This window comes from Pipistrellus hanaki (assembly GCF_964339955.1).
Source record: "Pipistrellus hanaki genome assembly, chromosome: 5".
Lineage (NCBI taxonomy): Eukaryota > Metazoa > Chordata > Mammalia > Chiroptera > Vespertilionidae > Pipistrellus > Pipistrellus hanaki.
The window spans coordinates 100,454,348-100,475,626 of record NC_140507.1 but is presented as its reverse complement, the minus strand read 5'-3'; the positions used below and the strand labels follow the sequence as shown (position 1 = coordinate 100,475,626).

The following is a 21,279-nucleotide window of genomic DNA, read 5'->3' as shown; positions in this document are numbered from 1 at the left end:
GAATTCCTTGTGAAAGACCCCAGCCGCCTTCCTGGTCACAGCACGGAGCAGAGACGGCCTTAGGCCGCACACTAAGTGCCCTCTCACATAAAGCTGTCCTCCTCGTCCGTCCTGTGCTCACACGGTCACTCCGCACGGAGCCAGGACACCAGCCTCGGACATGTGTGAGCCGTGAGATGCAGTCGGAGGGAGTCAGCACTGGGGGCGGCCTCACAGGGTCCACGGTGAGTCAAGGGCACGAGCTGGCCTGACACCCGGGCATGTGCTGTGGCTTCTCGGATGCCTTTCCACGCGCTTTCTCTCTGGCCGTGGTCAGAGGGAGGGGCCAGGAAGAGCCGTGGTCCTGCGTTCCCGGGAGGAACGGCCGAAACCCCGAGCTCCACCGACACAACCCGGCAACCAGCCCCGAGGTCCTTCTCACATTCTGTCTCACGTGGCGTGACTGACCTGCAGCTCTCCACTGCGTCCAGTCCCCCAGGACTTTACAACACGCTCCAGACACTAGGTGTCCACACACTTTACAACACGCTCCAGACACACGTGTCCACACGCTTTACAACACGCTCCAGACGCTAGGTGTCCACATGCTTTACAACACGCTCCAGACACACGTGTCCACACGCTTTACAACACGCTCCAGACGCTAGGTGTCCACACACTTTACAACACGCTCCAGACGCACGTGTCCACACGCTTTACAACACGCTCCAGACGCATGTGTCCACACGCTTTACAACATGCTCCAGACGCTAGGTGTCCACACGCTTTATAACACGCTCCAGACACAAGTGTCCACACGCTTTACAACATGCTCCAGATGCTAGGTGTCCACACGCTTTACAACACGCTCCAGACACACGTGTCCACATGCTTTACAACACACTCCAGACGCACGTGTCCACACGCTTTACAACACGCTCCAGACGCTAGGTGTCCACACACTTTACAACACGCTCCAGACACACATGTCCACATGCTTTACAACATGCTCCAGACGCACGTGTCCACACGCTTTACAACACGCTCCAGACGCATGTGTCCACACGCTTTACAACATGCTCCAGACGCTAGGTGTCCACACGCTTTATAACACGCTCCAGACACACGTGTTCACATGCTTTACAACACGCTCCAGACGCACGTGTCCACATGCTTTACAACATGCTCCAGACACACGGGTGTCCACATGCTTTACAACATGCTCCAGACGCACAGGTGTCCACACACTTTACAACACGTTCCAGACACATGTGTCCACATGCTTTCAACACGCTCCAGATGCACAGGTGTCCACACACTTTACAACACGCTCCAGACGCACAGGTGTCCACACACTTTACAACACACTCCAGATGCACAGGTGTCCACACACTTTACAACATGCTCCAGACACACATGTGTCCACATGTTTTACAGTATGCTCTAGAGCACAGGTATCCACATGCTTTTCAACATGCTCCAGACGCATGGGTGTCCACATGCTTTACAACATGCTCCAGACCAGTGATCGGCAAACTCATTGGTCAACAGAGCAGCAAACCGCAGCTCATGAGCTGCAGTTTGCCGGCCACTGCTCTAGACGCACAGGTGTGATTGCAATCCGCCTTCCCAGAGCCTCTGATGCCAAACACCCTTCTCCCCGCACGTGCACGCAGTGGGCCTGAGACGGGCACCGGCCGGCAGGGGCATCGGTCTCGGCGTGGGCTGGCGTGCCTCCACCCGCTGCGGTGGTATGTGGGCTTCATACCGGGGAGGTGGGCGAGCAGGTCCCCGAGGCTGGCCCAGTGTCACCCTCTCCTCAGACCTCGCCAGTGCTCACCCTGAGGGAGGACGGCTTCCGGCAGGACTGCCATGTGACATGTGACGTGCAGACGGTGCCTCCTGCTCCCAGCGTCTCCGGCTGCGGGTGCCGCCGCCTCCACTGGAGCGCAGGGAACGCGCCCAGTGCGGCTGCCCGAGCGGGGCCAGGCCGACCCCTCGCCTTGGCCACGGCCTCGGTGCCGGCTGGGAGCAGTCACACGGCCACGTGTCCCCGCCTTCCTGAGAAGGGCGGCTTCAGGCACGGCTGCTCGTGTGCGTGGGCGGCGGGGCCCGGGCTGGGACAGGAGCGGGGTGCCCGCAGCCTGGCGCTGCCCCTCTGCCCTTCACTGAGCGGACGGCCCGGTATTGATTCTCTGACCCGTGTCTTCCTGCCTCGGCCTCCGGTTTCAGCATAAAATATTCAGCACGGGAAGCAGCCGGCGCTGTCAGCACCACACTGCGGCCGCGGCGCTCTGCTGGGGCCCCGGCTCTGGGAGAGGAAGGAGGGTCCCGGAGGCAGGGCGGCGGGCCAGGCAGGGTGGGGGGCTCTGGATTCGGGGGTCGGTTTGGGGCTGACGGGGAGCAGAAAGAGGGGAAGGAGAGGGCGCAGAGGCCATGCGTGCACGGCACTGAGAGTCACTGCAGGTTAGAGGACAGCGCTTCGCAGAGACGGCCCGCCCACCCTCGCACAGCTGCCCCGATCCCTGCCTGTGCGGCCCTGCCTGTCCCTCACACAGAGCGCGCTGTGTCCGGCCTCATTGCTGAGTCCGGGCACGAGGAGGCGCGGGCACAGCTGTGGCCCCAGCTGGCAGCGACCACAGACCTGCTCTGAGAGCCGGGGCTCGGGCCGCCGGCTGAGAGGGCAGAGTTATCCACGTGGATGACCGTCTCCATCCACATCATAACCAAACCGGCCTCAGCCGTGTCACCGCGGACGTCGGCAGACAGGCTACACTCTGCGTCAGGCGGCCGCGGCCGTCCGGGAGATGGACTGGCCCGCCGACGGCAAAGGCGTGTGATCAGCACGCGAGTCGCTGCCCGGAACACCCACGTCCCACACGGCCGTCTGCACACGGCTGCCCTTTCTGTGGGAGCCCGTGAGTCCTGAGTAAGGCTTTCCTCACAGGACAAGGCACTGAGACTTAAACAGCCGTCAGCTGCAAAACAGCAGTGAAGAGAGCAAGTGCACTGAGGAGGAGCGTGAGGGAGAGCAGGTGAGCCGCAGGCGCCTCCCGTCATCGGTCCCCACCACCACCCACCCCCGCCCAGGAATGTGTGCTGGGAACTGCGCCAGTTCGGGCACCGCAGCTTCTGGCAGAGTGGAAAATTCCTGACTTCCTACTGCTCTCTCTACTGTCCAACTCAGCGTGAACGGCCCCAAAATGAAACCGGATCTGTAAAGCCTTTAATGTTTGCGTTTAGCAAAAACATATTTTATAAAATCTATTTAAAAATCCCATAGAACCAAAAGGGGAAGACACAACTTTAAGGTGATGAAACCAAACTGTGCATCTGGCTTGTGTGCTTTGTGATTCTCTGTAAGATTCCAAGCCGAGGGGAAAACATTCCCCCCCAGAAGTGGCAATTCAATTATATTCTCTGAAAACGGCGTTTTCTGTACCGTGCCAAACCAAACCAAACCAAACGCTTTTTAGGAATCAAACACGGCGCGAACAGCATTTCTGATGACTGTGCAGGCTGCTGGAGTCCACGCCCGCTGTCTGGAGGGACCCGCCGGAGCGCGGGCCTGGAGCGCGGGCCTGGAGCCTGGGGGGCGGGGGCGGGACGGGCGGAACCCAGACGCCCAGACGAGAGCGGAGGACACGAGAGCACACTCCACGGCAGGGCATGTGCGGGCGCGACCAGCGAAGAACCACACAGCCCCCGGAGGAAGTAACGGCGAGCGCGGAGGAGCTGACAGGGCACGCAGCCTGGGATTGAAGACGCTGAGAAGCCGACATTCCAACCAATGAGCTCCCAGGCGGGTGCTGAGCAGCTGCACCCCTGGGGGAGCAGGGCCTCCCACCCCGGGTCCGGAGACGGCCCACAGGGGCTGCGCTGGGACCGGCGTCTCCGTGGACACGCCCTGCATCACGGGGAAGCCACAGGCACCGCCACAGCGAGGGACACAACATCCCTGTGCCCCTGGTCTCACACTTCTCACCCCGGATCTGCTCACAGGCGGCGAGTCCAAGACACCGCCACTCAGCGTCCCGCCAGCCACCCTGGCAAAGGACAGAATGACAGACGGGCTTCTGACCCCGCCTCGGTCTCTTACCTCTGCCCACTCATCTGTCTGCCCTACGACCCAATTCCGCATCTCCAGAGCTGGAGAAGGCCCTGAGCCGCTGACCGCGGGTGCAGGGAGGACAACCCGAAGCCTGCTACCTCGGGGTGCAGGCAGGAAAACACCCTGAGCCTGCTACCTCGGGGTGCAGGCAGGAAAACACCCTGAACCTGCTGACCTCAGGGTGCAGGCAGGAAAACACCCTGAGCCTGCTGACCTCAGGGTGCAGGCAGGAAAACACCCTGAGCCTGCTGAGCTCGGGTGCAGGCAGGAAAACACCCTGAGCCTGCTGAGCTCGGGTGCAGGCAGGAAAACACCCTGAGCCTGCTACCTCGGGGTGCAGGCAGGAAAACACCCGAGCATGCTGACCTCAGGGTGCAGGCAGGAAAACACCCGAGCATGCTGAGCTCGGGCACAGCACACCAGGGACAGTGCAGCCAGTCTCTTCGCAGCCACGGCAGCCACAGCCCCGTTCTGGCAGGAGAGACCAGGTCAGCTCCCCCGGAGGGAAGCGATCGGGACCTTGTCTCGTTGTCAGTGGCGTGGCGGCTGCTCTCATTGGCTGCGGGGACGGCCCTGGGCGGCTGCTGGGCTGCGGCTGGGACGCATCCGACACGCGGACGGACGGGGGACGCTGTGACACCAGCAGGGCCGTGCCCCCCGAGGACCTCGCTTTCGGCAGCGATTCCACTTGACGCCGGTCATTCAATACGAACCACGTACCGGGAGCTGCCGTGGCCCGGGACTGGGCTAGACAGGGACACCACCGGGCACAGAGCAAGGCGCCCACCGGCTGCTTCAGCAGCGCCCCCAGCCACCCCACCATTCAGGGTCTCGGCCAGCGGGAACCCCCCAGGAATCGGCAGCAGGAGGGAGCGCCTTCACTCAGGGTAAAGGCACCATGCCTTCACGCTGCTCACCGCCTGTGAAGCACGACAGCAGCGAGGACACCGACTAGGACTCATGTCCTCACTCCAACTGCTGCCCCCACGCACCGGGCAGGCGGGACGGAGCCTGCCCCCGGCACCGGCCTGTCCAGGAGTCCAACCCACGACCATTCAGTGCAGGCCAGCACTCTAACCACTTAGCAACACCGGCCTGGGCCTTTGTTCACATTTAATACCGAAGGGACAGATGGGGACCTGTTCACAGAGGGGACAGGGTTCATTAAAGCAAAACCAATCCCACTCGGCACCCGTCTACCCACATCTCCACTCACTAGTCATCTCCCCGCATCTCCACTCACTAGTCATCTCCCCAATCTCCTCTCACTAGTCATCTCCCCAATCTCCTCTCACTAGTCATCTCCCCAATCTCCTCTCACTAGTCATCTCCCCAATCTCTACTCACCAGCCATCTCCCCGCATCTCCACTCACTAGTCATCTCCCCAATCTCCACTCACTAGTCATCTCCCCAATCTCCACTCACCAGCCATCTCCACTCACCAGCCATCTCCCCGCATCTCCACTCACTAGTCATCTCCCCACATATCCACTCACTAGTCATCTCCCCACATCTCCACTCACTAGTCATCTCCCCAATCTCCTCTCACTAGTCATCTCCCCAATCTCTACTCACCAGCCATCTCCCCGCATCTCCACTCACTAGTCATCTCCCCAATTTCCACTCACCAGCCATCTCCCCGCATCTCCACTCACTAGTCATCTCCCCAATCTCCACTCACCAGCCATCTCCACTCACCAGCCATCTCCCCGCATCTCCACTCACTAGTCATCTCCCCACATCTCCACTCACTAGTCATCTCCCCAATCTCCTCTCACTAGTCATCTCCCCAATCTCTACTCACTAGTCATCTCCCCGCATCTCCACTCACTAGTCATCTCCCCAATCTCTACTCACTAGTCATCTCCCCGCATCTCCACTCACTAGTCATCTCCCCACATCTCCCACTCACTAGTCATCTCCCCAATCTCTACTCACTAGTCATCTCCCCGCATCTCCACTCACTAATCATCTCCCCGCATCTCCACTCACTACTCATCTCCCCACATCTCCCACTCACTAGTCATCTCCCCAATCTCCACTCACTAGTCATCTCCCCGCATCTCCACTCACTAGTCATCTCCCTAATCTCCTATCACTAGTCATCTCCCCGCATCTCCACTCACTAGTCATCTCCCCGCATCTCCACTCACTAGTCATCTCCCACTCACTAGTCATCTCCCATTCAATAGTCATCTCCCCGCATCTCCACTCACTAGTCATCTCCCCAATCTCCACTCACTAGCCCTCTCCCCACATCTCCACTCACTAGTCATCTCCCCAATCTCCTCTCACTAGTCATCTCCCCACATCTCCACTCACTAATCATCTCCCCAATCTCCACTCACTAGCCATCTCCCCAATCTCCACTCACTAGTCATCTCCCCAATCTCTACTCACTAGTCATCTTCCCGCATCTCCACTCACTAGTCATCTCCCCAATCTCCACTCACTAGTCATCTCCCCAATCTCCACTCACTAGTCATCTCCCCGCATCTCCACTCACTAGTCATCTCCCACTCACTAGTCATCTCGCCGCATTTCCTCTCACTAGTCATCTCCCCGCATGTCCACTCACTAGCCATCTCCCCAATCTCCACTCACTAATCATCTCCCCAATCTCCACTCACTAGTCATCTCCCCAATCTCTACTCACTAGTCATCTCCCCGCATCTCCACTCACTAGTCATCTCCCCAATCTCCACTCACTAGTCATCTCCCCAATCTCCACTCACTAGCCCTCTCCCCACATCTCCACTCACTAGTCATCTCCCCACATCTCCACTCACTAGTCATCTTCCCAATCTCCACTCACTAGTCATCTCCCCGCATCTCCACTCACTAGTCATCTTCCCAATCTCCACTCACTAGTCATCTCCCCGCATCTCCACTCACTAGTCATCTCCCCGCATCTCCCACTCACTAGTCATCTCCCCAATCTCCACTCACTAGCCCTCTCCCCACATCTCCACTCACTAGTCATCTCCCCAATCTCCTCTCACTAGTCATCTCCCCACATCTCCACTCACTAATCATCTCCCCAATCTCCACTCACTAGCCATCTCCCCAATCTCCACTCACTAGTCATCTCCCCGCATCTCCACTCACTAGTCATCTTCCCGCATCTCCACTCACTAGTCATCTCCCCAATCTCCACTCACTAGTCATCTCCCCAATCTTCTCTCACTAGTCATCTCCCCGCATCTCCACTCACTAGTCATCTCCCCAATCTCTACTCACTAGTCATCTCCCCGCATCTCCACTCACTAGTCATCTCCCCACATCTCCCACTCACTAGTCATCTCCCCAATCTCCACTCACTAGCCCTCTCCCCACATCTCCACTCACTAGTCATCTCCCCGCATCTCCACTCACTAGTCATCTCCCCACATCTCCACTCACTAGTCATCTCCCCAATCTCCTCTCACTAGTCATCTCCCCGCATCTCCACTCACTAGTCATCTCCCCAATCTCCACTCACTAGCCATCTCCCCAATCTCTACTCACTAGCTCTCTCCCCACATCTCCACTCACTAGTCATCTCCCCGCATTTCCACTCACTAATCATCTCCCCAATCTCCACTCACTAGCCATCTCCCCAATCTCCACTCACTAGTCATCTCCCCGCATCTCCACTCACTAGTCATCTCCCATTCAATAGCCATCTCCCCAATCTCCACTCACTAGCCATCTCCCCAATCTCCTCTCACTAGTCATCTCCCCAATCTCCACTCACTAGTCATCTCCCCAATCTCCACTCACTAGCCATCTCCCCAATCTCCACTCACTAGTCATCTCCCCACATCTCCACTCACTAGTCATCTCCCATTCAATAGTCATCTCCCCGCATCTCCACTCACTAGTCATCTCCACTCACTAGCCATCTCCCCAATCTCCACTCACTAGCCATCTCCCCAATCTCCACTCACTAGTCATCTCCCCACATCTCCACTCACTAGTCATCTCCCCAATCTCCACTCACTAGCCATCTCCCCAATCTCCACTCACTAGTCATCTCCCCGCATCTCCACTCACTAGTCATCTCCCATTCAATAGTCATCTCCCCGCATCTCCACTCACTAGTCATCTCCACTCACTAGCCATCTCCCCAATCTCCACTCACTAGCCATCTCCCCAATCTCCACTCACTAGTCATCTCCCCACATCTCCACTCACTAGCCGTCTCCCTGCATCCCCACTCACTAGTCGTGTCCCCACATCTCCCACTCGGCAGCTTCCCCCACATTCTGCTCTCTCCACAGCGATGGCTGCGTCAGGAACTCCACCAGCTCGTGTCCTGCCCACGTGGCCAAGTGGCCCGGGCATCACAGCCGTGCTCCGGGCCCCGACCCTCCCGTCAGGGGACAGGTGTGCCGTCCTCCGCCCTCACCAGTGTTGCCGCTCAAACAGCCACCGTCTACCCAGACCAAGCGGGACCCTCCGGACGTGGGTCCTGGCGGGCGGCCTTACCTGGGGCAGCGGGCCGGCCGGCCTGGTGAGGATGCCGCCCACGTAGACCACGTTGGGCAGCGTGGGCCGCGGGAACTCGAGCGCCACGTCGGTGCACAGCATCCACAGGCTGGAGCCCTGCACCAGGTCGTACAGGGAGCGGCCGCGCAGCAGCCCGTGCTTGCGCAGCACCCGCTCGTACTTGGGCAGCACCAGCAGGTGCACGCCCAGCCGCGACACCAGGTACACGCCCGCGTTCCGCATCCGCTGCAGCAGGCCCATGCGGTCCGTGAGCAGCGAGTTGAACTCGGGCACGTAGGCCAGGGGCGCGGGGGCGCCCACCTCGGCCGGGAACCAGAGGCCGGTGGAGAAGACGGCGTAGCGCACGCCCAGCAGGTGCGCGATGGCGAAGCCGCACATGTCGTTGGGGTCGACGAGCAGCAGGTCGAAGCGCTCGCGCCGCAGCGCCCGCAGCAGCGCGCCGTTGCCCAGCATCAGGTCGCAGTTCTGCGTGTAGCGGTCCAGGATGTCGAAGAGCTCCACGGCCGTGAGCCGCCCCGCGAAGATGTTGCGCATCTTGGCCTGCAGGAAGGCGTCCGAGGCGGAGCTATTGAAGACGCCGGGGTAGCGCCGCAGCCCGTAGTGGGGCGAGGGCGCCAGGTCGCGGCCCTCCGACAGCAGGAACACCGTGCGGTGGCCCCGCGCGTGCAGGCTGGCGGCCAGCGCCTTGAAGATGTACATGTGGCTCTCGAACATGATGGGAGGCACCACGACAATCTTGGCAGCGTCGGCGGCCCCGAGGGCGCCCCACAGGAGCACCAGGTACGGCAGGCAGGACGTCATGGCTGCAAAGACAGAGCCCGCTGAGCACAGCCTCACCGCGTCTCTGACCACCTGTGCCTCCTGCCCAGGCCCCGCCCCTCTGACCACCTGTGCCTCCTGCCCAGGCCCCGCCTCTAACCACCTGTGCCTCCTGCCCAGGCCCCGCCCCTCTGACCACCTGTGCCTCCTGCCCAGGCCCCGCCCCTCTGACCACCTGTGCCTCCTGCCCAGGCCCCGCCCCTCTGACCACCTGTGCCTCCTGCCCAGGCCCCGCCCCTCTAACCATCTGTGCGCAGCGGACAGCTCGCAGGCATGCCGTGCACGGCCGCTCAGTGAGGGCCGGCTGTGCTCGCCTCCGCTGTGACCCTGAGACCTCCTGAGTGACATAGGCCCGGGGACCTCAGTCGTCTTTTCATTTAACCCTTCCAGCTCCGCAGCCACGGCATCCCCAGCTACAGCCCGGCAAACACCGCTTCACCGATGGCTTCAGGCCGAGTCCGACCGGGACCCTGTCTCCCCACAGTGCCGTCTGCCTTGGTCCGGACACCCCGCGCCCCGAGACGCCCTCGGGGTTATCTGGGCAGGCGGGGGAGGAGGTCGGGGGTTGCCCGGTCTGTCCGGGCCCTGCAGGGCGGCCGGGACGACGCCTGTCCCACACGCGCTGTGGCGCCCCAGCTCGGGGCTGGCCCCCCTCCTGCCCTCCGTGGGGACAGACAAGGCGCAGCACTGAATCGTCCGCTGGCACCATGTCAGGGACAACCCAGCCTGGGGGCCGCTCGGTGCGAACTACCTCCCCCCATGCTACCCGCCTTCACGGAGCTAACGCAGCACAAGCCATCGGCGCCAAACAGACAAGAGGTTCCGGCAAGAACTTGGCAGGAAACCGGGCACTTTCACAGACGCACCCCCGGGCCCTGCCCTCCCATCAGGGCACAGGTGTGCCCGGTCCTCCCGTCTACAGCAGACACTGCCGCCACCCACAGGAACCTGTTCTTCCTCCGATCGCCCAGGAACCCATCTGTGCCAAACCCACCACCCAAAGCAGCTCTGACGACCATACCTTCTCAACATTCAAACACTGCGAGCAACCTACAAAAAAGAGAAAAGAGAAAGGTCACTAGCAGGCAAGGGGGAGGCTAAATGTTCCATTTCGGGGCACTCTCCTCCCCTCCAATGACTGGCACCCTGGCATCCAGCGTGAGGGGACGCAGAGCGTGGGCTTGGGCGGTGAGGGCCGCGGAACAGGCCGTGGACACGCTGCTGAAACACATTTTTGCAGAAATCTCGTTCCGGGAATTCAGAACGTGTGGACTTGGGGTCTCTAATGTTTTCTTCCCTGGAAGTGGCCAGACAAGAGCCGGCCCCCGAGGCTGCCTGGGACCGCGGCTCGGCCGAGGCTCGGCCGTGGCTCGGGACGTGGCTCGGGACGTGGCCTGACACGGTGGCACCTCCCTCCCTCACGGCCCGGGACGTTGGAACCCCTTCACTGCCACGGAGCAGGTCCTCGCCGCCTCTGTTTGCGTAAAGCCCACCCCGTCCAGGCACCTACTTTTCAAACTGTCACTCACTGTGTCCCAAACAGCTGGGAACAAACCATTTCTCATCACGGAGGCCGTGGCCAGGCCGTCCGGGAGAGGCTCCGTGAACCTCATTTATCCCGTCTTCTCTATTTCACACCGTCTTTCTGTCGTGGCTGCGATGTAAAGCCAGCCCCACAGCGTGGCCGTGGTTGGAGCTGGTTCTGAGAGGGAGGAGGACAGACGGACGGGAGTGGCCACGACCTGGCTGTCCCGGAGGAGGCCGCTGCACCTGCGGGGCCTGAGGACTGAAGTTTACATCTATGTCACGCAGCCACTGTGGCCGGCGCTGCTGCCTGGAATGACGTTTAAAAGGGCACGGAGCCCGGCGGGCAGGATTCTGTGGCTGAGGTCATCCTATGAACCAGGAGGTCACAGCTCAGTCCTGGTCAGGGTTCACCCCAGGGTGCGGGCTCGATCCTCAGTGCGGGGCGTGCAGGAGGCAGCCGATCCCTGATTCCCTCTCGCCATGGATGTTTCTGCCCCTCTCTCTCTCCCTCCTCTCTGAAACCAACGTGTCTTTTTTACAAGGCACTGTGGCCCGTCTGGAGAGCGGAGCATTACTCAGAGCTGAACAGGAATGAGCTGCGAAGCCGTGGAGACACGGAGGGACTCACCGGACATTCCCAAGGACAGGGGCCAGCACCGCGCATCCCAATCTGGATCGGTGCAAGTACAAAGCTCGCGTCACCATCTCTCCGAAAGCACCGTGAGGGCCCCCCACAGGTGCCGCAGCCTCCCTATGCCCTCAGGGCCTCCCAACACAGAAGCTCCGTGCGTGCTGTTCCCCCTGCCAGCCACACCTGTCCTCACCCGCGGCTGCACTCAGACCCTGCCCCAGGACGGCTCTCACAGCCTCCAGCGTGGCCCTCCGGGCCCTCAGCAGGACAGTGCGACTCACTGACGAGATCTATTTCCCCCAAGTTCCCTGTGGCAGTTCATTTCCACCCGCCAGAGCGACCCCGAGGGTGTGGCCTCCACCAGGAGTGCAGGGCGGAGGGCGGGGCTGAGGACGCACCCGGGACTGCACCCCAGGCGACCACGCGGAGTTTCTCTCATGGAATTGGCCAGGAGGGGGCTTTCATGACAACACGCGTCCTGGCGAGGGCACCGCGGGCACATAAGCCCTGGGAACGGTGAGGTGCAGGAATGTTCTGAAAAGCAAGCGGCAGGTCGCTGTGTGCCGATGAGGGGACTCAGCCAGAGTCGCCGCCTGTGTGCGCGGGGATGTCCTGCCTCCGTGCCCAGCAGCGGAGAGCCAGCCGCCGCAGGAGAGGACCACGCAAACCCCAGTGAATGTCACGTTCGCCCCATCCAACAGAGCAAAACTCGAGGTGCCTTTCTCTCAGAGGTGCTCCCAGCAAGTACCGAGGGACACTGAGACCCAAGAACCTCATAAGGCGGGGCTGATGGGAAGCCAAGGCTGTAGGCTCCACCCTGAAACTCCACCCCTTCCAAGCTGAGCACAGAGGCTCTTGCAATTTTCCAAGTCTAGTCAGATAAGGCTGTCTCCTGGCATGGACACAGCTGATCCTCACAGCCAATTGGCCTGGAGGTCAACTCCTCCCACTGATACCAACAACAATCAAGACTTAACTATAACTAGGCTGTACACACACTCCACAAAGGGGTGCACCAAGAGTGTCCATCCCAGGTAACTGGGGAGGCCGAGCCACTGGCCCATATAGGACACCTAGCACACAAAGCCACCCTACCAACTCAGGGAAGCAGCGAAAATGAGGAAACGAGGAAACAGATCTTAAACGAAAGAAATGGAGGAGAACAAACCACTGGATATAGAGTTCAAAACCACGGTTATAAGGTTTTTCAAGAATTTCCTAGAAAAGGCAGATAAATTTAGCAGACCCTAAAGGATATGAGAGAATATAGAAAAGGACCAACTAGAAATTAAACATACACTGACTGAAATAAAAAATATTATACAGACACCCAACAGCAAACTAGAGGAATGTAAGAATCAAGTCAAATATTTAAAATACAAAGAAGCAAAAATTACTCAACCAAAAAAGCTAAAAGAAAAAAGAATCCAAAAATTTGAAGATAGTGTAAGAAGCCTCTGGGACAACTTCAAGCGTACCAACATCAGAATTATGGGGGTGCCAGAAGAAGAGAGAGAACAAGATATGAAAACCTAGTTGAAAGAAATAATGACTGGAAACTCCCCCCACCTGGTGAAAGAAATAGACATACATATCCAGGAAGCGCACAGAGCCCCAAACAAAAGGGATCCAAAGAGGACCACACCAAGATACATCATAATTAAAATGCCAAGAGCAAAAGACAAAGAGAGGATATTAAAAGCAGCAAAAGAAAAACAGTTAATTACCTACAAGGGAGCACCCATACGATTGTCAGCTGATTTGACAACAGAAACTATGCAGGCCAGACAGGAGTGGCAAGAAATAGTAAAGTGATGAATAGCAAGAACCTACAACCAAGAGTACTCTACCCAGCCAAGCTGACATTCAGAATTGAAAGCCAGCTAAAGAGCTTCACAGATAAGAAAAAACTAAAGGAGTTCATCAATACCAAACCAATATTATATGAAATGCTGAAGGGTAGGTATTCTTTAAGAAGAGGAGGAAGAAGAAAAAGGTAAAGATAAAAATTATGAACAACAAATACATTTCTATCAACAAATGAATCTAAATATCAAATGAATTAAAAATCTGATGAACAGAATAAACTGGTGAATATAATAAAATCAGGGGCATAGAAACTCTCAGGGGGAAAGGGATATGGGGGTGCGGGAAGAGACTGGACAAAAATCGCACACCTGTGGATGAGGACAGTGGGTGTGGGGGTAAGGGAAGAGGGTGGGATGGGAACCAGGTGGAGGGGAGCTATGGGGGGAAAGAAGAACAACTGTAGTAATCTGAACAATAAAGATTTACTAAATTTAAAACAAACAAACAGTGTTTGCAGGAAATGATGATAAACCTATGAGAACACAGGATGACCAGATGACAACTAAGACGTGAAGCCATGTGAGGAGACCGGCAGGGGTGGCAGGTTTCCTTTCCCCACTGATGTCCTTCCACAGCCCCGAGGTTTCCCACCAAAACCAATCCCACCACACCCGGCTTCCACATGACCACACCTCCCCTCAGCGTGCACCCCAGCGCAGGCCGGGAGCAGAGGGCGGGGGGCTGGGCCCGGGGACAGCCGGGGAGGGCTGCCTGGTGCCGGGCCCGGGACCCGCAGCCAGGCCACCTCCACTGCCAGCCTCGTCTTCCTCCACTTTAACCAACGAGCTGGGATCCCAAGCCCTCCCTGGAGGCGTGGGGTCTGGGCAGGAAGGAGGCTGGTCGGGGCATCTCGCCTTCCCTGCCCCCACACCGGGCAGCGAGGTGCAGGCCCAGGTGGCAGGGAGGAGCCGGGCTCTGCCGAGCCGCACGCAGAGGCACCAGGCGTGGGGCAGGCCCCTCCGCCCCTCCCGGCCGAGCCTCACGCTCCTGGGCTCACAGCCAGAGCTCTGCACGGGCGGCCACACCCGTGCGTGCTGGTCAGTGGCAAGGACGGAAGCCCAGGTGGCGTGGGAGTCTACCGGGGAGGTCCGCACTCCGCTGGCAAGAAGGAGGACGGGGTAATGATTAACACCCACAGGAGCGGACAAAGACAGCGGCCGGCTGGAGCCAGAGTCCCGGCCGCCGGCCCCGCAGGGTGACGCAGCCACCCACAGGAGACCGCCGCTCTGCCCCCTCCACCCTCCGTGCCCAGACGAGGGCAGGCCCCCGGCTCAACCCCACAGCCAGGCCCGGGTCCAGCTCAGAGCCCCGCTCCAGACTGAACCGGCATCCCTCACCCAGCCGCTGAGCGCAGGGGCCTCAGAGCCCACGGGAAAGGGGCCCCGTGCGGGGAGCGCGTGGGGAGATCATCTGGAACATTCCAGCGGGAGGCACAGGTGAGGAAGGTGCTCAGACCCCACCTCGCCGCTGGCCCCTCACCACGCGGAGCCTCTGAACACCCAGACCCCGAGGTGCTGGGCGGCAGCCGTGGCCTCGCCCAGACACGCCCAGGGACACGCCCGGGACACACGCCCGGGACACGCTGGACACGGCAGAGAGCGGTCCCTTCCAAAGCTGCCGCCGGGAGATGCAGGCACAGCTGCCGTCACTCTGCCTTCCAGACGCGGGGTTTGCACCAGAGTCACGTGAAGAGACCACGGAGGTGTCCCCTGACCCTCCAGCCTGACCCTGACCTGTCCCTCCCGGGCACGGGGCTCACACAGGGACCCTCAGCAACACGCCGCACAGCTCCACCGGACGCTGAGGGCGCCGGCCCGCGGCCCCCGGAGCAGAGGCTCCGGACCGGCTGCCGCCCCGATGCCGCCCCGATGCCGCCCGGGGTGCCCCGGGGTGCCGACGTCGTCCAGCCCAGACAACCTGCAGGCCGCGGTGCAGGTGCCGAGGCCGGAGACACACACAGGCTGGCTGCGGGCACGCTGGCCGGGGCCTCCACGTCCTCGGGGAGAGAAGGTGAAAGCGAGAAGAGAGAGGTCACAGTTCGGCTCCCGGTCCAGGCACCGGCCTGCGTCGCAGGCTTGGTCCCTAGGGTGGGGGTGCAGGAGGCAGCCGGTCCTTGATTCTTTGTCATCACTGATGTTCCTATTTCTCTCTCCCTCTCTGAAATCAATAAAAATTTTCCAAAAAATAAAGAATGAAATCTAGCCAGACAAGTGCTGACGAGGAAGCACTTGGAATCTAAACTCCAGCAGGCGCCAGGCACAGAGCTTCTCAGGGCCAAGGTGAGGCGGCCTCAGAGTCCGTCCTGCAGACCCGGCGGGGCCGGGAGCCGCATCGCTGTGTTCCCACGGGAGGCTGGTCCCCAGCCCGGGGACCCTGCTGAGAATCACCAACAGCAATAAGGCATCTCATTCACACAGTGCAATTTTGCTTTTGGATAAAGAAAACGGTGGTGATCAAACTCTCTCCATCTTTATGATGTGCCCAGTTTTACATACATTTGGGATGCAGACAGCTAACCGGATGTAGAGTAGAGACTTAGAGACACACAGATCCACGGCTGGAACAAGGTGTGGGCTTGTGTCTGCCCGTGGCCCCACCAGCTGGTACCACGTCTCTCCAGCCTCTGCCTCACGTGACCAGCTGACCTTTGTGAACAATGGGAGAGTCTTTGCCTGGACTCTGATCTCATCCTTTCAGAAATGAGAAGTTTCATGAACCACACACTGGGTTTCTGCAAGTCTCTAAGTTCTGACAGGTGTGTGCTTTCTTTAAAAAATAATGTTTGAGCCGGCCAACATGGCTCAGTGGATAGAGCATTGGCCTACAGTCAGAAGGGTCCCGAGTTCAATTCTGGTCAAGGTCATGTACCTCGGCTGTAGATCCCCTGGCCCTGGTCGGGGTGCATGCAGGAGGCAACCAATCGACGTGTCTCTCGCATATCGATGTTTCTCTTTGTCTCTTCCTCTCCTTTCTGCTGCTCTCCCTAAAAGTTAATGGAAAAATATTCTCAGGTGAGAATTAACAAAAAAAAAAAAAAATTTTTTTAAATGGTGCTTGAACCCGGCCGGTGTGGCTCAGTGGTTGAGCGTCAACCTATGAACCAGGAGATCAGGTTCGATTCCCGGTCAGGGCACAGGCCTGGGTTGCAGGCTCCAACCTGTGTGGGGCGTGCAGGAGGCAGCCGATCCATCGTGGATGGATTCTCTCTCATCGTGGATGTTTCTCGCTCTCCCTCTCCCTTCCTCTCTGAATTGATAAAAACCTACCGTATTTTACGGCGTATAAGATGACTTTTGAAACGAAAAAAAGTCAACCGAAAATCGGGGGCAAAAGACCAAAATTGCACAAAAATTACCTGCAGATCTTGACGGCAAAGTAAGTCTTTTCTTTGAAGTGGGCGGTAGTCTAAAACAGTGAATATAGGCCTAAACCTATGTTTTAACTGTAAAATTAGGGGGTCGTCTAATACGTCGGAAACACATGATGCTTTAGAGCACATGTGTCAAACACAAGACCCACGGGCCAAATCCAGCCCGCCAGGCCTTGCAATGTGGCCCGCACCGCGCTGTCATCACTGCACTCCACTGTCAGTTTATGACATTGTCAGTTTATGACTGTTCAGTAAACCATTCGGCCCGCGATTTAGGCTGGATTTTAGATTTTGGCCCCTTCTCTGATTGAGTTCGACACCCCTACTTTAGAGTTTTGTCAGGGCCCGTCCTCTCCTTTGCTGGGACTCCGGCGAGTGGGGGACGCGGGGAGTCCTCCTCTCCCCCCGAGGAAATCCACATGGAGGAGGACCCGGCCTTTCCGGGCATATCGCCGAGGACGGTGCCAGGACACGCGGCCACCCGCCCTCCTGCTAACGGACAGAGCCCCGCACCGGACACGGCTCTCCCATCACCTCCAGCCCCGCCAGTGAGAGTCACAAAGCCACGCGTGTGACCAGCACGCCCGGCGGAGAAACAACAGCAAAACCGCACCTGTTTCCCTACCCGACCCGCAAAGCCCTGGACGGAACGCGACACACGTCCCGCGTCCTCTCGCACAGGCCGCCTGGCCGGAGAGGGAGATTCCGGCAGGGCACCGGTAAGACTGCAAAGGCCCCACTGCCGGGAGGAGGGGGCCGGGCAGAGCCGGAGGAGCGGGCCGGGCAGAGCCGGAGGAGCGGGCCGGGCAGAGCCGGAGGAGCGGGCCGGGCAGAGCCGGGGAGGAGGGGGCCGGGCAGAGCCGGAGGAGCGGGCCGGGCAGAGCCGGAGGAGCGGGCCGGGCAGAGCCGGGAGGAGCGGGCTTGGCAGAGCCGGGGAGGAGGGGGCCGGGCAGAGCCGGAGGAGCGGGCCGGGCAGAGCCGGGGAGGAGGGGGCCGGGCAGAGCCGGAGGAGCGGGCCGGGCAGAGCCGGAGGAGCGGGCCGGGCAGAGCCGGGGAGGAGGGGGCCGGGCAGAGCCGGAGGAGCGGGCCGGGCAGAGCCGGGGAGGAGGGGGCCGGGCAGAGCCGGGAGGAGCGGGCCTGGCAGAGCCGGAGGAGCGGGCCGGGCAGAGCCGGGGAGGAGAGGGCGGGCAGAGCCGGAGGAGCGGGCCGGGCAGAGCCGGAGGAGCGGGCCGGGGCAGAGCCGGGGAGGAGAGGGCGGGCAGAGCCGGAGGAGCGGGCCGGGCAGAGCCGGGAGGAGGGGGCCGGGCAGAGCCGGGAGGAGGGGGCCGGGCAGAGCCGGAGGAGCGGGCCGGGCAGAGCCGGGGAGGAGGGGGCCGGGCAGAGCCGGAGGAGCGGGCGGGCAGAGCCGGAGGAGCGGGCCGGGGCAGAGCCGGGAGGAGGGGGCCGGGCAGAGCCGGGAGGAGGGGGCCGGGCAGAGCCGGGAGGAGAGGGCGGGCAGAGCCGGGAGGAGCGGGCCGGGCAGAGCCGGAGGAGCGGGCGGGCAGAGCCGGAGGAGCGGGCCGGGCAGAGCCGGAGGAGCGGGCCAGGCAGAGCCGGAGGAGCGGGCCGGGGCAGAGCCGGGGAGGAGGGGGCCGGGGCAGAGCCGGAGGAGCGGGCCGGGCAGAGCCGGGGAGGAGCCGGGCCAGGACAGAGCCGGAGGAGCGGGCCGGGCAGAGCCGGAGGAGCGGGCGGGCAGAGCCGGAGGAGCGGGCCGGGCAGAGCCGGAGGAGCGGGCGGGCAGAGCCGGAGGAGCGGGCCGGGCAGAGCCGGAGGAGCGGGCCGGGCAGAGCCGGAGGAGCGGGCCGGGGCAGAGCCGGGGAGGAGGGGGCCGGGGCAGAGCCGGGAGGAGCGGGCCGGGCAGAGCCGGGGAGGAGACGGGCCAGGCTGAGCTGGGCCCGCCGAGGCCCGGGCAGGACCAGCGGCCCCAGGCACCAGGCTGCACCCACCACTGCGGGCAGAGCGGCCAGGGTCTGGAGTCCCGCAAACGTAATGTAAATAAACACACTGAGACAATAAACCGAGTCCCAGTGCCCAAACCAACGTAACTGAGCTTACGCCCTCTCATCTGGGACCAGGCCGTGCTGGGGTGAGGGGAGCCCTGTCCGAACCATGCGGCCCCCTCCCCCAGGGCAGAGGGGGACCAGCACGCAGGCTCCCCGTGGGGTCCGCACCAGCGCCCCCGGCTGCGGCCCCCGCTGTGCGGCCCACGCTGAGAACAGGTGGGACCACAGGCCCACGCGGCAGCCGGAGAAGGCCCTGCGGACACTGCGCTGGATTGGGAAAGAGCCTGTGTTTAGGCTCCAAGGCTGGGTTCTGTCCTGAAACCAGTGGCTGCGCTGTCTTTGAGGCATCAGTGAGGTTCCAGGTGACACAACACGGGCCAGGCAGCCACGTGTGCGGTTCAAACCCCCGCCCCATGCCCTTCACCTCTGGGCACAGCCGTGCGAACAGAGAGGCTGGTGGGGACGGAGCTGAGAAGCAGGGAGTGCGCAGGCCCAGGGACAGGCAGGCCAGCCTGAACGCCGTGACCAGACCCCGTGCTCGTGAAGGGCAGCCCCCCAATGTATCATCGCTGGGGCGTCCTCTGAGTCTCCCCCAAAGGCAGGGACGCCCCTCCAGAGAGCAGGCAGGTGCGGGGGAAAAGGGAGGGCAGAGGTCCTTAATCCTGTATATTCTACGTGGCTTCAAAATCTGAATAGAAAGCCATCGGACAGGGGCCGCATGGCTCAGTGGATAGAGCAATGGTCTGCAGACTGAAGGGTCCCAGGTTCGATTCCAGTCAAGGGCACATGCCTGGGTTGCAGGCTTGATTCCCATTGTGGGGTGTGCAGGAGGCAGCTGATCAATGATTCTCTCTCGTCATTGATGCTTTTATCTCTCTCTCTCCCCCTTCCTCTCTGAAATCAATAAAAATATATATTTTTAAAAAGCACATTTGAGGCGGATGCTAGCTGAGAGGGTAAATGATCAAACAACACGCCACCTCTGGTGCTTGGGAATTATTGAAAACCGGCCAACAGCTGTCATCACTTCTCAGTAACAGTCTAATGAGCCCGTTTATCTCCTTATTTTTCCCCAAGAAGCAATTTGGGAAGTGTGTTCTCATTCCTAGTCCTACTGCCCTGCCAGAAGGAGACGGAAGTGACACAGGAGCCAGAACCAAAGCAGGACAGGGCCAAAGGGGGAGGGCTCCCCGCCGCAGGGGCAGGGCCGCCTCAGAAGGTCCCTGTGTCGGCCGCCTCCCTCTGCTCCCAGCAGCAGGCAGACTTACGCGCGGGGCAAGCCAAAGAGAAACTTCACCAACCAATATGGCTTATAATAACGAGCCTGGAGCCTGCCACGTGGGCCTGCAAGCTGCAGGCGTAGGCTGTGACCGAGGACCCGAGGCCTCACCCCCAGAATATTCCGTTTAAAACCAAAGGAAACGTCTCAGGTTTAACGATGCAGTTTTAGGAAAATCAGCAGGAAAGTGTGGCCAGGCTGCTTCCTGCCTCGCTGCCTCGGACACTCAGCCTGAGCTCACCCCACGCCCAGGAGCTCACACTCTCCGCTGAGGGAGGTGGGCCCACAGATGATACGCCCACAGCATCGCCCACAGAGACAGAAATGCGAGGACCGTCAGAGTCCCCGGGTGACAGCGTGGGGGACAAGCACTGACAGGCCCTCCGCTGGGGCCCCCGGCAGAGGCCTCCAGGGCTGGACGGGACCTGCGGGGAAGAAATGATCGAGGGAAGTCAGCCCAGCAGACGGAAGGAGCCCTGGGGCCAGGGTTTCTGGGCGGACTGTGGCACAGCCAGGCATCACTCAAGAGGAGCAAATGGCTGGGCAGTGAGGAGGACAGAGGACAGAGAGCGGAGGGTCCGAGGCCAAGGACACGGACGAACAGCAGGTGGATGGGAAGTTCCAGCGTGTGGGCGGTCTTCATGGCGGGGACGTGGTGCCCTGGGGTCAGGCAGAGGGCCTGGCCCGCTCCAAACACCAGTCAGTCCCCTGAAGGTGATGCCACTGGGGGGAGAGGGGAGAAGAGGGAGGACGAGGCCTGTTTGGCTGGAACCAGAGGCTCCGAGAGGGTGTGGAGAAGGCAGAGTGACTGTCACCTCGCCGCCACAGGGCGAGAATGAGGAGAGAAGAGCAGGTTTGGGGACAAAGACGCCAGGAAAGGCCGCGAGGCCCAGCCAGAAGGCCCGTGAGGAGGGTGATGGGAGGAAGGTGAGCGCTGGGGAGGGAGACCACTCGTCATACCACAGGTCCGTACAACGGGGATGTGACCCAGCAAACACACGTGCACCCAGTGCAGGAGCGCGTGGGCGTGGAAAGCCGCGGAGGCATCGGGGAGAGGCGGACAGCCTGCCGTCCCAGCAGGGCCCGGCGCCCGCTGACCCACTGCGCAGACCTCCCAGCCAAAACCAGCAGGAGAGGCCATCCCAATGGCTCCCCGACCG

At 60.5% G+C, this 21,279-nt stretch overlaps 1 protein-coding gene and 1 long non-coding RNA gene across 3 annotated transcripts in view; both read right to left on the bottom strand.

Moving 5' to 3' along the window:
• LOC311622356 overlaps positions 1-21,279 on the bottom strand; it is a 385,135-nt gene that overhangs the window by 129,486 nt on the left and 234,370 nt on the right. The gene's annotated exons all lie outside the window — the stretch shown is intronic.
• The window catches only part of UGT8 (UDP glycosyltransferase 8), a 41,172-nt gene that overhangs the window by 12,350 nt on the left and 7,543 nt on the right, over positions 1-21,279 (bottom strand). For both annotated transcript variants that reach the window (XM_084883435.1, XM_084883436.1), the window contains exons 2-3: positions 10,423-10,451; positions 8,562-9,385 (exon numbers count right to left, since the gene is read on the bottom strand). In XM_084883435.1, the coding sequence (XP_084739561.1) occupies positions 8,562-9,383 (822 nt within the window). In that variant the 5' untranslated portion in view covers positions 9,384-9,385; positions 10,423-10,451. The remainder of the gene's footprint in view (positions 1-8,561; positions 9,386-10,422; positions 10,452-21,279) is intronic.